The sequence below is a fragment of the Mizuhopecten yessoensis genome, unplaced genomic scaffold, assembly GCF_002113885.1.
Source record: "Mizuhopecten yessoensis strain PY_sf001 unplaced genomic scaffold, ASM211388v2 scaffold10821, whole genome shotgun sequence".
Lineage (NCBI taxonomy): Eukaryota > Metazoa > Mollusca > Bivalvia > Pectinida > Pectinidae > Mizuhopecten > Mizuhopecten yessoensis.
In genome coordinates, this window is record NW_018408738.1 from 590,495 (window position 1) to 606,515 (window position 16,021).

Genomic DNA, 16,021 nt, shown 5'->3' on the forward strand with positions numbered 1-16,021 from the left:
GACGGAAGAAGGCAGGTAGAACGTTACACGTTAATAACAAAGACTGGTTTAACAAGGGAAGGCAGGTAGAATGTTGCACGTTAATAACAAAGACTGGTTTGACGAGGGGAGGCAGGTAGAATGTTGCACGTGTTAACCGTATTGTGTGGGTTAGATGAGATAAAGTCTCGTGACAGAATGTAGAACGTTACAACGAAGCATGTGACGAAATTAATCACCCGTTGATATTGTGAATGGATAGGTTCAACATGTGGGAAAATATGTAGAACGATTTGAAACGTTTTGATAAGCTAGTCTCATGATAAAACAGTCAGCGCATAATCAGCATGTAATGCCATCTAATAGAAAATGTGAAAATGTGTATGTTTATATAAATAATACTTTAATTGGTAGAAGTAAATGACAACCTTTTACAAAAACGATAATTGTACGTAGCGTTACTAAAAAGCTGTACATTGAATAGACTGTTTCGCTGTCCAATGACACTTCCACTCTCGGACAATTTCCATAACGACACTTCATTACAACTGTCTGGCATTTATGTCTTTTATGATACTTCATCCCAAAACAAAAAATATTGTTCTTACCTGACTCTCTATACGAAAAATAAAAAAACAAGTTTGACTATATTTATAGTTAAAATAGCGTCATTCATATAGAGCCATGAATTAGTCAAAACTATTTTCATGGGAATCTCAAAGAGAACATTTTTAAGAAATATTGGGGATTTACTGAAATTAGTTGAAAACGGGGATTATTGTGATACCAAAAATGTAATTAAAGCAGCGGTCAGAATTATAACGGCATATCACGATGCTTAGGAATCTCCATTGATGAACTTTGAGCCCGTAAGTGCACATGCAATTTGTCATGTGTATGCAAATGTAATCCATACAGATCATTGAAAGTAACAAAACGGTTAAATCATGCCCTTTAAGTCATTATTTCCCCACGGTCTTGGGAAATATTTCACCAGGTTGGTCCCAACACCTCGGTAAAACAGTTTTGACTATTGACTGAAAGGACATGAATTAACTAGTTACTAAGACACTTCACTAAAACTACCAAATAATTATATTTTATACAGACACTTCATAATAACTACCAAACAATTATTTTTTTTTCATATACTTCATTACAACTAGTCAACAATTATATTTTAATAAGACACTTCTATTACAACTACCAAACAACTTTTTTTTATTATGACACTTTAAAACATTTACCAAACAATTATATTTTATTAAGATACTTCATTACAACTAAAAAACAATTATGTTTTGTAATGACACTTCATTACAACTACTAAACAATTAGATTTTATTAAGACACTTCATTACAACTACTAAACAATTAGACTTTATTAAGACACTTCACTACAACTACCAAACAATTAGATTTTAGTCCGACACTTCATAACAACAACCAAATAAGTATATATTATTACGACACTTCACTACATTTATTAAACAATTATATTTTACTACGACACTTCAGTACAACTACCAAACAATTATATTTTATGTAGACACTCCACTAAAACTACCAAACAATTATATTTCATGTAGACACTCCACTACAACTATCAAACAATTATATTTCATGTACAAACTTCATTACAACTACCAAACAATTATGTTTTATTAAGACACTTCATTACAACTACCAAACAATAATATTTTATTACGACACTTCACTACAACTATTAAACAATTATATTTTACTACGACACTTCCTAACAACTACCAAACAATTATATTTTATTAAGACACTTCATTACAACTACCAAACAATAATATTTTATTAAGAGACATTATTACAACTACCAAACAATTATATTTTATTCAGACACTTCATTACAACTACCAACCAACAATATTTTATTACGACACTTCACTACAACTACTAAACAGTCATGTTTTATTAAGACACTTCATTATAACTACCAAACAATTATATATTATTTTAACACTTTATGATAACTACCAAACAATTATATATTATTTTAACACTTTATAATAACTACCAAACAATTATATTTCATTAAGACACTTCATTTCAACTACCAAACAATAATATTTTACAATGACACTTAACTACAACTACAAAACAATTATATTTTATTCAGACTCTTCATTACAACTACCAACCAACAATATTTTATTTAGACACTTCCTAACAACTACCAAACAATTATATTTCAATCGGACACTTCATTACATCTACCAAACAATTATATTATATAAGGACACTTCATTACAACTACCAAACAATAATATTTTTTTAAGACACTTCATTACAACTACCAAACAATTATATTTTATTAAGACACTTCACTACAACTACTAACCAGTTAGATTTTATTAAGACACTTCTTTCCAACTACCAAACAATTATATTTTATTAAGACACTTCACTGCAACTACTAAACAGTTAGATTTTATTAAGACACTTCTTTACAACTACCAAACAATGATATTTTAATTAGACACTTCATAACAACTACCATACAATTATATTGTATAAGGACACTTCATTACAACTACCAAACAATTATATTTTATTAAGACACTTCATTATAACTACCAAACAATTATATTTTATTCAGACACTTCATTACAACTACCAGCCAACAATAATTTATTCAGACACTTCATAACAACTACCAAACAATTGTATTTTAATCGGAAACTGCAGTTGTTGACAGATCATATATTTTTACTACAACACTTCATGAATTTACTCAAGTTAGTATACTTTTCCCCGTTAACACTTGCATGAACACTGGAAAAATACAGATTCAATCCATATAATTCCAAATCATTATCAATTAAAAGGAAATCCAAAAGCATAATTTAAAGTACGAACTTTTTTCATTCATTTATTAACTTAGTGTAGTAATATGATGTAACATTGCAACGTCGTTTCAGGGATCTCGAAAATAATTTACGTGATAATGTTCCCACTGCCTCTTTTCGATCGACCTTACTGAGAAAAACATAGAAGAAACAGTGGTTTAATTTTCGAATGAGCTACGATTTTACTTAGGCGATTCTACATAGATAACGTTTTCAACAGTGTACCGTTGTGTACGGTAAAGTCGATGGATTATGATTCTGGAGGACGGAAAGGCCGGAATTGACACCTGCATTGTGGAAAGCGAAGTTGATTTTGACGGGAAGTGCAATAGCAAGACTCGTCACCTTTTTGTTTCATGGATAATTCTTGGAAAAAACCTATTAAAGAACTTTAGTTTGTTTGTCATTAGAGGCACATTACGTGTCGTAATTCAAAACCCGTGTTCCTCGGGTTTCGGTTGTTTGTAGCCTCGGCCTCGCAATGTACGTGCTGCGTATGTAAGCCTAGTGTTTACATGTCGCGATCGTCATGTTTGTGGAAATGCAGGGATAATACAGTATATGTGTAAGTCAATTCACCTCAGTTAATACTTTCAAATATTGGAAACATACAGATTAATTCCTTATATTGTCACTATTTCGATCACGGCTTGTTTAGTTTAGGCTAGGGGAGACAACTCGAACGACAAGTAAATTGCTTAATGGAGATTTGGAAAATTTTAAAAGTAGTCCCATGGAAAAATTAGCCGTTCATACTAATATTAACAGCTGTTTTTTTGGGTCACATGTACTACACTTAACCAATGACAAAACTTGTTACAAAGTGAAATTCAAATTTAGATTTATTGAATCATAAACGTCTATACTGGCTTACCTGTTCCACAAAGACTTGAAGAGGAAATGCATTTCCGGAGTTGATGAAGCGGAATCGGTACGTTTTATTACTTTTTACAATAAATGTCTCATAAGGTAGCTCTGGGTAAATCGGGGTATCGCCAAACTCCGGGTAATTGTGACTTTAATAAACACAATTGAAGTAATTGTGATTACTAAACTAAATACTGCTGTTACTGAACGAAAAATATCTTTATAAAATTTCACCAGCCCCGACGGCCATCCAGTCAAATGCATTTGTTGGAGCGATTTGTTTTCAGGCGTTGGATAGTAAACAGAGTCTTGTATTATTTGTATTAAAATCACTAGAGGTATGAAGAAGGAAGCACCTATTTGGTAATTTCGTATGTTAGATAACAGTTTTAAATGTCTCTCAACGCTTTATAACAATAGCACATCATAATCAGATTCTTTAGTCCCCGCGTAGATAATCACAAATCAGATATCAACAAAAAATCTTTCCGACCCAACATGTATTAGACAGTGTTTTTACATCCATTAAATTTTGATATCAGATTACAGGATTCTAGATGCACTGTCGTTACCCTACATTGATAAACTCTATACCTCTGTAGAATATAACAAGTCAGCTAAACTAATTTATGACACGGCTACATCTCTACGAATCAGGATCAGACGATTCGTCTTTCATTTTAAGTCATGTGCCTATAACATAAAGAATGTCTCAGTTTGTCTTAGTATTAACAGTAACTTACCATTAAAATCGCTTTACAGATCTTCGCGCCATAGAAATGAATGATTTGCAACCTATATACATTTTTATTACGAGAAATTAATTCAAAAGCCTTTGGAGATATATATGATAATTGATCGTGTTTTATCACATGACTTAGTTTTTAGGTGCAATCTTTTATTGGAGTAAATTACTTTATGATATATATTGCTATTCAATTATTGAGTCAAACTCTTTAAATTATATCGATCCAATTATTCAATTTCTGTGTACATATCAGCCGATTTGTTTTACGATCAAGTTTGTTTATAATACTCCAACTTCTTCATTATCAGATGTGCTAGCCTCTAAATCTCATTTTCATACTTATATGGTTATGATACGTCTATATGCGCTTTTATTGTTCTGGAATCTGACAAAAAACTTTTTTGATAATACATATTAGTACTTTTTGTGGTTATATTGTTAGATACCTCTGCCATTGATGTCCCCAGACTGAAACAGCATGAACCCAGCCAGGCTACCGTCGGATGTGAGTATGTCTGAGGCAAAGAAACATCGCGGATCGTCAGGACCAAAGGAAAACCTAGCAGAGAAATAGACAAATGCTGCTACAGGTCAACAGATCACACCTTGCGACGAGAATGGTCATATTCTAAATTTGACTCTCTAACGAATTTGTGTGTAATGTTTTTGCACAAGAACATGTTATATTTAGAATCCTTTATTACCGATATCGACCAAGGTATCCGAGCAGTCAGTGTCAGAGTATACCCTAATATGTAGTTAAATCGTACAGTGTCTAATGGTAAACTTACACACGTCCCGGTCTAATTTAGATTAAAGGATTGAATCTTACTTTTATCGTGTTATGGAGTGATAAATTGAGTTGGTCTAAAGCACCTTTTGTTACCAGTAGAGCAGTTCATGTTGAATTGGCTTCAAGGCCAACCCAATTCATCACGCCATGAAATTCAGTTAAGCAGGTTATATATTGCGGATGACGAATAAGAAATATATGTATTAACCAACCAACAAGGTGGAAGGGTAGGTTGAAAACAAATTTTACCTGAGAAAGGCAGCCTCTACATGATAAACCTAGCAGTAATCATATCTTAAAATAGTCGTTTATTTCCAAACATTTCCTTTTGTAACAAGTGCTAATTCAGAAATTCTCCAACCAGTTGATTATTGACGAAAAAACGCCTCAGGATTTTAATGAAATGGATCTTAATAAAAGCGCCCATGTGACCCTCTTTTCTGTTTGGTCAAATACATACCTGCGAAGGTCCCACACGAAGTGTTCCGTTAATTCCAAGGATGACTTATGAAACCAATCCTGTACCATCACTACAAACTCTTTCGACTTCGACTTCTACAAAATATCCATAAGTCTTTTTTAACTTTCTAGTCTTTCAGTAATACCATTAAAGTGGAAGTTTGTCGCGTTTTTATTTTTTATGAAACGCATGACATGACCAAGAAATAGCTTTGTCTTGTATATGATTTTAACTTACTATGCAATTGTTTCGTTATGCTAGCGGTTATATTTAAATCAAATTATCATTTTTGAGACGAAAAATGAAGACTAGAGATAAAAAAAACACATGAATGCACCATTTAAAAAGTCCAGCAAACGTCGAAGCAGAAAGCCAAAATATTTACTGCTTTATATGATTACGTCTGTCATTTAGGACACCTAAGTAGGTCGCAAAAATGACAACTCTTGTTTGAAGTATTTCGAAATATAACAGAAGAGTAAATCAGGCCATTGAACTCTTTATAACATTATAATTTCCAACTTTCGGCTATAACAGCTCATTCCTTACTTTTATTAATGTTTAAACCATTTTTATCACTATTTTCACATAGAAAATTAAAAAAAAAATGAACATTGAAGTGATGATACATGTATATTTTTAAATCCACAACCATACTATTTCCCTGTGATTATTAAATGTTTGACATGTATGCGATATTGTGTGATTGACTGTAACTTATTTAAAGCTTGTTACACTGTCATAGAACTTTTTACAGAAAACATAAATCTTTGTAAGTAAAGTTACCATATAACCCGGATAGTGTAAACTTTACATGTGTCGTAAAACAGTTTCGATTTCACGACAAGAAAAAAATGGTCTTAAAAAACAAAAGTAAATGCAGAATAATATCCCTGCCGACTTACATGTGCCGATACTGTGAAAAGATAGACAGCTCTTCCTTTGTCATGTTCTCTGTAACGCTTTACAATGGTACATGTATATTATCGAAAAAAGTCTATTGTATTCGCTGATTCAAAAACATTTTGCAATTTGACAGTTTATTGATAACGCATCTGACCTTAGCCCTTTCAGATCTTGGCAGAACAATAAGGGCTCCAGCCAGGCCGTCCGTTCTCTGGACACCGAGATGAGAATGATACCAGTGGGTCCCGATCGGATCCGCAATGAACCTGATAATTGGAATGAAGAGTCATATACAGAAACCAAATCAACGGTGTATATACCTGTACCGAAACATCAACAGACGCTGCATGCTCTGGTAGAGCAATGAGTTACTTCAACAAACCACGTTAACTCAGTAGCGATCTTACACACTGTAAGCATGCTACATATTAGGATAAACTCTTTAATCATGACGCTAGACATGCAATCATAAGGAAGAAAAACGCGATATTTGACAAGTCATTAGATTGGAATTACAATATCAATGAGTTCTTGTATATTTAGTCATTCGAACAAAATACTCAATAGTGATCTCAAAGTACCATATAGCCAAACTCCATTTCAACAACCAAGACAGGAAGTCTGTTTGCAAAATACAAATATCTAATTATTAATAACTAATTAAAACGAAACAAGACAGAATTTTAATGTCCAGACGAAAAGACAATAACTGGACATGAGCTTCTCTAACCTGTATGTAAAGGACTGTCCAGGACTGATAGGACACTGGCTAACCATGTCTACTCCGTCCATCCACGGCGTCCCCCTCTGATAGATACCGTGCCAGTGGATAGTGACTCCCTCCATTAATAAAGCATTAGTGACGTGAACTACCACCTGTAGTAATGGTAATTGTGGGTTTGTACAAACGTGTATTCAGAACACTACTTTTATGACACTTTGCCATTCACAAAGTAAGGTTTTTGGTCCAAACCTATTTAAACACAATATGGTCAAAATGGATTTAATCTTTATTTTTATAATCATCGTTATACGAGTGGTGAATGTTGTATCACCGTGCTACTTTTACCAGCTCTTTCCTCACTTATGAGATGACAATGAAGATAAACACTGTTATAACATAGATGGCAATGCTTTAATTATGGTAAGCAAAATGTTAGCATTTGCAAAAGTTATTAGTTCAGACCAGCGAACTAACCTCTTGCCCTTCGTAAACAACAATAGAGGGCCCAGGGAATTTCCCGTTAACGGTATAGAGTATCGTATACGAACCATCACTAGTCAGGGTGTACAGTAAATCTGTAACGAGCGATCACTTTATAAATCGTGCGGTTTTCTTTTCTTGCTTATGTGTTTTGATGTGATGGCAACTGTTCACATCTTTATTTTATCATTCTATGTAATCTTAATCGTTTTGAGAAAGTATGACGAATAAATTGATACACAGGTATAGTTATTCATAATTTCATCTGCTTCTAATTTATCACTAAATGTACAAATAAAGATTGTTTTTTATTACACTAGTAAGTTAAATGACAGGGCGTAAAAAAGTGTGCTTCTTTATGAAAAAGAAAAGAAAAAAATATTTTCGCCTTGATCTGTGGCCTCTTCATACAGATAACAGTCGACCCTCTTGTAGAAGGAGCCGTTCCTATAGACAATGGGGGTACCATCATCATCATAGTCGTGATACAAAACCATTGTCTCGGTGTGGTTGATGAGCCTATGAAACTCACAGACTTTTTCATTCTCACCACAGCTAGGGGTGACGTCATGGTCAAACGGAGCAAACCCTAACATAATAAATCCCCCTAACAATGTGATGACGGTGAGCACTGACACTAGAACATCCATTTTGTGGTTTCCACGCAGTCCTGAATCACACCTCTCAGACTGTTTTTGTGATGTAGGTTTGGTATGACATGTTCACCTTACATTATTGTTAAGGTAACATTCTAAATGAAAACCGGAAACCGCCATGGTATTTGGCCGCTTACGACAGTCACATGCCTGTTCGTCTTATATGTTAGGTGTAGCAGACACGATGTACACTTTTTTATTAAAAAATATTAAGTAGGTTAAAGTTGCTGTTGATTTCGAAGTAAATCATAATAGTAAAAGTGTTGTTGTGTAGTTTTGAAAACAGTAATTGCCTCATTCTTGAAGTGAAGTGAAGTGAAGAATATCATAATGCTAGACAGCTGAAGCGTGGTGTCGCAGCGACAGTAACTAAACTAACAGTGGTAGAAAACAGCAGCCATACACAAACTTAACATTGTACAGGATGTAGTTCAGTAACATAGTAAATAGAGTATTCTGACAGTAGAGTTGAAGATGCTGCTTACTGTCCTAATTAAAACTTTATTCATATGAAAATCATAATTTAGTGTCAAAGCAAAAACACTGATCTGATAATTGACGTGGAATACTATAGTAAAACTAACTGCGGTGTGTACACGTGGAAGGATATATGATTGCATGAGTGTGTACGTCTACGTGTGCGAAACGGAATATGTGTGTGGTGGGAGGCGGGGTTAATAATGTGCGTGTGTTCATGCATGGTTGCATCTATTTCGTTTAAAATGTCATTAAAGTGGGTTTTATTTTCGTATGACAACATTGTATGAACCCTCTTTTGTTTAAAGTTGTTCTTTACAACAATAACCATCTGGTATACAAGGATGAATGTAGACCATACTCCATCACTGCAAGGATTAACTGACTTTCAACTACAAACTGTATACTTATTCTTTGGTACATGTATCTATATGAATGCAAATTTGTGCAGTACTGGTTTGGTATTGCAGACTTTACTGAATGTCAAAAGCGTTACAGGTTATATTGATTAACGTATCGATATCTGCAACGCAAAGTAAAGCTATAACAATATTAACTTATGGCAATGAATTTTATTACAAAAACTATTAAAACGCAACTGTAATAGGTAACTGATACAGGTAACATGAAAATATTAATGAAGAAGATTAATCTTACATGCAGTGTATTACCAATGCAATTGTATATATCTTGATCAATCAGTGACATTAAATCATAAACTCCAGAATGTAATTCGACCATAGTGAACAAGATGGTTTTCAGCTTAAGATTCTCAAGTTGGATGTTAATTTAAATCTTGCGAAATGTCATATACGTCGCCGATTGTCCGATGCTTTTGTCTCCTGCAGAAGCGACGAGATTATCTGTGTCACTACCAAGCCGGTGGAACTTAACACCAAAATCGTCACCGTACTTTTGCATTAACCTTTTCTTTTCAATTGTGTGCCACAACAAGCACAGTCCAAATGCGACTACAGTAGTCAATAGTGCGCATATAACAATGACGTAGGCAGTTTTTGTGTCATCTTTGACTATCATCACACATCCGGAACCGTGTGGTTGAGCCTCGACAAGTCCCAGTGAGTCACTGTTGAGAGAAGCGCTGGTCACTTCTTTAGCTTTCGAAGAGGTCTTTGACTCTATAAAACATTAAATATATATATCATCTTTAAGCAATCATTTTGGTAATTATTAAAGATGCTACACATGTATACGAAAATAAGTATTTGTCCATGCTTATAAAATGAATCAAATATCAATTAACTGTTACAAATATAACAATAACCATCGAAAAACAAACTTTAATGAGGTACACCGGATGTGGTCAAACACGTAACGAATAATAGAATAATAAAGATTTGTTTTCTTCAAACATCTACGTCATACCCATAAGTTCTAAAAGAAACCTACTTTTCGTCATATCCTTAAATTCTTCCTTTGGAAAGTTGAAGTTCCCACAGGTAGGGAAGTTTTTGGGCGTGGGTGGCATCTGGTCCACATCCCCGACCTGCAGTATGAGCGCCATTCCGGTGATCTGGTGAATCTCAATGTGACAGTGAAAGAACCAAAATCCTGAAACAGCAATGCAGTCCTTTTTCATATTTCAATTTTTTTGTTTCCGGTCAAGTAAGATTTATGTTACACTATATATTACCTACGTATTATGTGTATTTTCTATTTTACATCATTATAACGGTGTCTGATTTTGAACAAAAGTGGAAAGGGTTGAGAAGCCAGAAGGGGTTTGGGCAATGGTTGGTAATTCTGAAAGCTGAGAGCCTATCGTACCTTAGTAATCCGGTAGGGTGGTAGGGGTAGGGGGTAGGGCTCGGGATAGGACTGGGACTGTGGCTGTGGCCTGGTGCCTTGTGTTTTGGTGGCTTGGGGGTTGGGGAGATGGGGACTGGGGCTGGTAGCTATGGAGTTGGGGTTAGGGGTTGATGAAGACAGTAATTCTGAGAGCTGATCATACCAAGGTTATCCGAGGGAATAGTGTTGATTAATTCTGAAAGCTGATCGTATCTGGGCTATCTCGGGGAGGGGTGTGGATGGTGGCGGTTAGTTCTGAGCGCTAATCGTACCGCAGCTAGCTTTGGGGAGTAAAGGGGGTGGTCTTGGTTAGGTCTTAGAGGTGATCATACCCGGGTTTATCCAGGAGGATTGTGCTGGTAAGTTCTGAGAGGAAATCGTACCCGAGCTAGCTTTGGGGGAGGGGATGGTGTTGGTTAGTTCTGAGAGTTGATAGTACCCGGGTTATCCGCTTTCATCCTGATGACAGTGTAGCCATGTCTCGGCAGAAGTACTGTGTCCTTGATGGGAGGATCCACAAGGTTAAGGCCTGGAATGTTGTCTCCGCCCCAAGAGTCGTTTTTCCACTTTGGATAATCACACCGTACTTCTGACTCACATTCGATGTCCTCGTTAATACCCAAGGACTCACCAGATGACAAGTTGAAATGGGAATAAGCCACCTTCAACACGTGAAAGTCATGACCGTGAGTGTGGATTGGATGCTGCAGTCCAAATATAGGCACGCTCACATCGGGACCTGCACAAAAACAAAGTAATGTATACTTTTGAGAATTATCCATCATAATATTTGTGATGAATTGGTTATTGATCTCTGTAAAGAGTAAGCATATTTTAGATATTGATTCACCGAATTCTGTAGTAAGAATAAGTGTTTCAACAATGAAATTTAGCAAGACTTGGCAATTTTGATAGATACATGTCTGCTATGACAGAACGCATACCTCACACAGATATGCTCTTATTATCACCAACAGTTGCTACATTTTGTCTGGAGAATCTTCGGTTTTCATTCGTTCAAAATTTCTCACCTGAGCGACGCCATTTTGTAGGTCATGGGATCGACTAATAAACAAGCTGTACTGCTCCAAACGAAAACGCAAAATTGTTTTTTTTTTTGTCAAGAAAATTTCCGTTCCACCTCTCTGTGTTAATTTGGCCCACACCAGACCTAAATCGATCAAAATGTCTAAGTTTGTTGTCAGGGCCAGCGGAATTTCGGACTAAACATACCTGGAGCTACTAAAACAAACTGGACATTAGTTCCAATGTCCACCTTAATGATTTGAGTACAGAAGCAGATATTTTCCTCACACCTAAGGTCCGTCTTGTTACACGACTCAATCACACTGTCAAGGTCAGGGTAAGTCTGCAATAATCAGTATAGAATACAACACCACAATAGAATAAAAAGTGCAAAAAAAGCAAATTTTATAACCGCGAGTGATTAAAAATAGCATAAAATAAAATTGCAAGATATATGTAAGCAGCATGGCCTTAATGATTTACCTGTAGAGGACTGGTCGGCTTGACGAAGCTCTTCCCGTTAATGACAGCAGTAGTCGTTTGTGCTAAACATCAAAATAAAAGCAACTGTTTCGTACTCCTTGACTCCTTTGTTACGTACAGTTATTTATTCTTATCTATTGTACATATGAATATAAACAGTATTTTTTTACAACAATTTTATCACAAGTCACTTCAACTTAAAGTAATCACTATTGTTGCCTGGATGTTACCGCAAGGTGGTCTAAAAGTAGGATGAAACACGGATAACACATATTGTACATATCTACAAGGTAGCTGTGCGTATATATGTTTCAACAATCTTTTAGTATTGTTTTTTGGTCTATCTCAATACGTTTAGAAAATCCATTTTAATCATTTTATTTACTTACTGCCAGAAAAAAAACCTACATTTGTAACGATTGCTGAGCATTATTTCGACGAACTTGCCATCGTCTGTATATTTGGGCACCGGTCGTTTCTCCTTTCGTGTGTCCAGACTCAGTTTGTGTAGCGGTATACATGTGAGGTTGTAGTCGGGAGGAAATACGCTGTGTTATAAAAATATTAATATTACTATAAAAATAGTCATTCTACAACAATTATGAAAGAAGTTTCATCATTTCGTACATGTAATTAATTAAACACAACTTAAAAGAATACTTAAGTAACGTACAATAGGGTTTTGGTGTGGAAGGAAACCGGATTACTTGAATAGAGAGAAGGAAACCGATGTGGTTGGGCAGATGACCCCGTTTCTTTTCACTTGCTGACCCCGCAGTCCTTGTGGAATGCAAGAGCGCTTTTAGAAGTGCAACCTGATCACCGTAACGCGTAGTATTCGTGTCAATGCAAAATTCATCTCATTTAAATTATAATCAGATGTCTTACCAGATACTAAGATTGGTATACTGAATTATATATCATGTAATTAATAATTTGTTTCAATTTCTATCAATTTACGTACGACAGCATACAGTTGATAGAGGTACATCCGTCGTTCCCAGAACACTTCCTCCTTACAGAGTTTGGAGTGCTTGCTGGTACAGTGTCATACTGTAGTATACCCTTCACCTGTCCAGCACCATTTGCCTGTTAGAATGAGTAATGGCAAAAAGCAGTACAAATGATAAAGGCGCAAGGTCTAAAACACAGCAGCGTTTAATTTAAACATAAAACGAAACAGATAACCACATTTATAAGCACTAATTTGTCAATGTTGATGGTGCTTTAACATGCTTGTCTTTTTTCACCATACCACTCACATGTGAACTTATGTTCTGTTCTCTTACTTAATAAGCTAATCTTGTACTTGTTACAGCTTGTTATTTAAGAAAGGCATACAGAATTCAAACCATGAACATATTTGTGAAAAGACTAAGTTGGGAAGATTTTTTTCGCAAAACTTGCAGAAATGCGATTTTAATTTACAAAAGTGAATTAATTTGTTTATTACTTCGACCCGGAACCAGTAATTGCCCGGGGTTTCCGTTGTGCGTAGCAGGAAGTCTACTCTCTCTCCCGGTGTAGTTCCAATAAAGTCAACTTTCCTACCTCGAACGTCGTGGCCGTCTAACGAGATCAACTCCAGTTTATGCTATATGAAAATAAGGAGTAAACATGCCTGATTTTGTGAATTATTTAAACAGACATGAATACAACATATTTCGTTTCATGTCCAGCCATGTATATCTTTGCGACTTTTTGAACAATACGACTCTTGTCAACTTAATTTAGTTTTATATTTTGTACTTAAGGTTCCAATTTTTGCCTAAAAATAATCTCATAACATGTTTTTAATACAATTAAGTTCCATAACAAAGGATCTTGGGATATCTCATGACCTAACAAAGTAAAGATCATCGTAAACAAGAGTTAAATGTGATATAATGTTTAATGAAACATTATATGATGGTTCATGTTGTAAGATATTTGATTTGTGTAAAACCGTTGTTAGCAAAAGCATATGCGAGTATACGTGGTATGTCTATTTAACAAAATACATTAAATGACGTTGAATTGTGAATGTTAAGGATATATATATGAGTATCAACGCCAATAAATTGGTCACTTATTTTAAAGTGTTGGATAGCACTGCAAATTGTGAACACCTATTAATCTGAAAAAATCCATTGAAGCAGGTGATTGTATGGTACATTTCGTTTGAAAACGACTAAGATATTTCACACTGTGACAGAATAGTTTAACATAATGGAACCATTTACTTCAAAAGTAAAATAAAACGTTTTCTCCACACGATGACAAATACTTTAAATGAAAACCCCTGGGCGACAGAACAAAACAGAGGGAAGGCGTTGTCAGTATTGATAATATGGGAAATCAAATGTAGAAGTGTGATCTGCATAATGAGAAATACTTGATATGAATACCTGGTCGACAGAATAAAATAGAGTGAAGGCATTGCCAGTATTGATTATACGGAAACGGTATGTCTTGTTGCTCTTGACGACAAACGTCTCATACGGCAGTTTTGGCAACTTTGGTCTATCGCCAAAGTTTGGGTATTTGTGACCTGAAATAAAAAACAAGAAAACCTACTTACATCTTAAGCAATGAAGAAGTAATAAAATTCCTGTCGTCACTGCAGCTTTTACTGTTTTTGTGACACGAGTAACGTAGTGCTAGGCGTTATTGTGACATCCGTCTAATATGTAATGAACAATAAATATATTGTATTCAGCACATTTTACGTATCACAAAGTCAGTACATTATGATCTCCTGCATGAAAAGAGGCTGAAATTTCCGTTTGAATAGTGGCCGTTGCAACGTATTAAGTCAAGTTACATATAAATGAATTGGGGTAGCCAAATTGGAATATGTCTTAAAGAAAAAGTATTAATATTTCATATTTAGTTTCTAAAATATGTTTTTTAAACTAAAAGTGTGTTACAATTATGAAACAATAAATGCCTTTTTTGTTTTGTTTTCATATATGTATTTCAAGGGTAACACCATCGTGTGTGTATATTAATTAAGATTTTATAAGTTGAGTCGGGTTACTCCAGAAAGTTTAATAGCCAGGGTAAGATTTTTATGTTATTTTCATTCTATTATTGAAGCTTATTGCTAAAGACTATTTAAACGATTAAGGATATACATGTATACCTTTTATTGATATTTCAAAATAAATAAGCAGCATCTGGTTATATAAAACCAATAACAAAAGACTGAGTTAGCCAGTACATATCAGCGCCGACAACAACTGACATTTCACCACACACCACTGTTACTCACCCCTTCCGTTGATGACCCCGCTATCAAATAGCATAAATCCAGTAAACCCATCGTCACTTTTTCTTATTTCGGATGAAACGAAACAGCGAGGATCATTCACACCGTACAAGTATCTAGCAAAGTCAAGATTTAAAAGAAAGTTTGATTTTCTCCTATAAGATAATTCATCCTTGTCTAGGTAACCAAATACATTTGTTTTAAGATTATCTTTAAAGAATAATGAATCGCTATAAAAGTTTGATATTGAGTATCCTTCAAATTTGTTGATAATATTTGGTTCCCATCTATGCTGATTTTGACAATGATATAAATATTGCTTACACATAACGATACACCTCTGTAAGAGCTTTGTAAGGATTTGTACAATCTATGCGAAGAATTGTTTCCATGAAATATTTTAAAGTTGTTTTGTTTTGCCAGCACAAAACTTTGCTTTTATTAATGTACAACAAGTAGCTATATCAATTTTATGAAGCTGTCT

General features: G+C 34.8%; 2 protein-coding genes across 3 annotated transcripts in view; both read right to left on the reverse strand.

Moving 5' to 3' along the window:
- Nucleotides 1-4,911: 4,911 nt before the first annotated feature.
- Nucleotides 4,912-7,860, reverse strand: LOC110462683 (L-ascorbate oxidase-like). Its single transcript, XM_021516774.1, has 5 exons — nucleotides 7,831-7,860; nucleotides 7,363-7,508; nucleotides 6,787-6,898; nucleotides 5,727-5,821; nucleotides 4,912-5,032 (listed from the first exon to the last, which is right to left on the reverse strand). The coding sequence occupies exons 2-5, from the start codon at nucleotides 7,476-7,478 to the stop codon at nucleotides 4,912-4,914; spliced, it is 444 nt and encodes a 147-aa protein (XP_021372449.1). The 5' UTR covers nucleotides 7,479-7,508; nucleotides 7,831-7,860.
- A 1,673-nt stretch (nucleotides 7,861-9,533) lies between these two features.
- Nucleotides 9,534-16,021, reverse strand: part of LOC110462666 (L-ascorbate oxidase-like) — a 12,194-nt gene continuing 5,706 nt past the window's right edge. Inside the window, exons 7-15 of one of the 2 annotated variants that reach the window (XM_021516746.1) lie at nucleotides 14,675-14,817; nucleotides 13,741-13,881; nucleotides 13,252-13,376; nucleotides 12,696-12,835; nucleotides 12,288-12,349; nucleotides 12,012-12,147; nucleotides 11,218-11,517; nucleotides 10,380-10,541; nucleotides 9,534-10,108 (exon numbers count right to left, since the gene is read on the reverse strand). In XM_021516746.1, coding sequence (XP_021372421.1) covers nucleotides 9,759-10,108; nucleotides 10,380-10,541; nucleotides 11,218-11,517; nucleotides 12,012-12,147; nucleotides 12,288-12,349; nucleotides 12,696-12,835; nucleotides 13,252-13,376; nucleotides 13,741-13,881; nucleotides 14,675-14,817 — 1,559 coding nt within the window. In that variant the 3' untranslated portion in view covers nucleotides 9,534-9,758. Of the gene's footprint in view, nucleotides 10,109-10,379; nucleotides 10,542-11,161; nucleotides 11,518-12,011; nucleotides 12,148-12,287; nucleotides 12,350-12,695; nucleotides 12,836-13,251; nucleotides 13,377-13,740; nucleotides 13,882-14,674; nucleotides 14,818-16,021 lie in introns of those variants that run through there. The other variant, XM_021516747.1, reaches the window with a different exon arrangement.

Coding starts and splice junctions, on each gene's coding strand:
- LOC110462683 (XM_021516774.1), bottom strand. CDS start 7,478: ATGGAGGGAGTCACTATCCACTGGCACGGTATCTATCAGAGGGGGACG. Junction 5,822..6,786: donor CAAGATCTGAAAGGGCTAAG/GTCAGATGCGTT, acceptor GATATTTTGTAG/AAGTCGAAGTCGAAAGAGTT. Junction 5,033..5,726: donor TTCGTGTGGGACCTTCGCAG/GTATGTATTTGA, acceptor TTTCTCTGCTAG/GTTTTCCTTTGGTCCTGACG.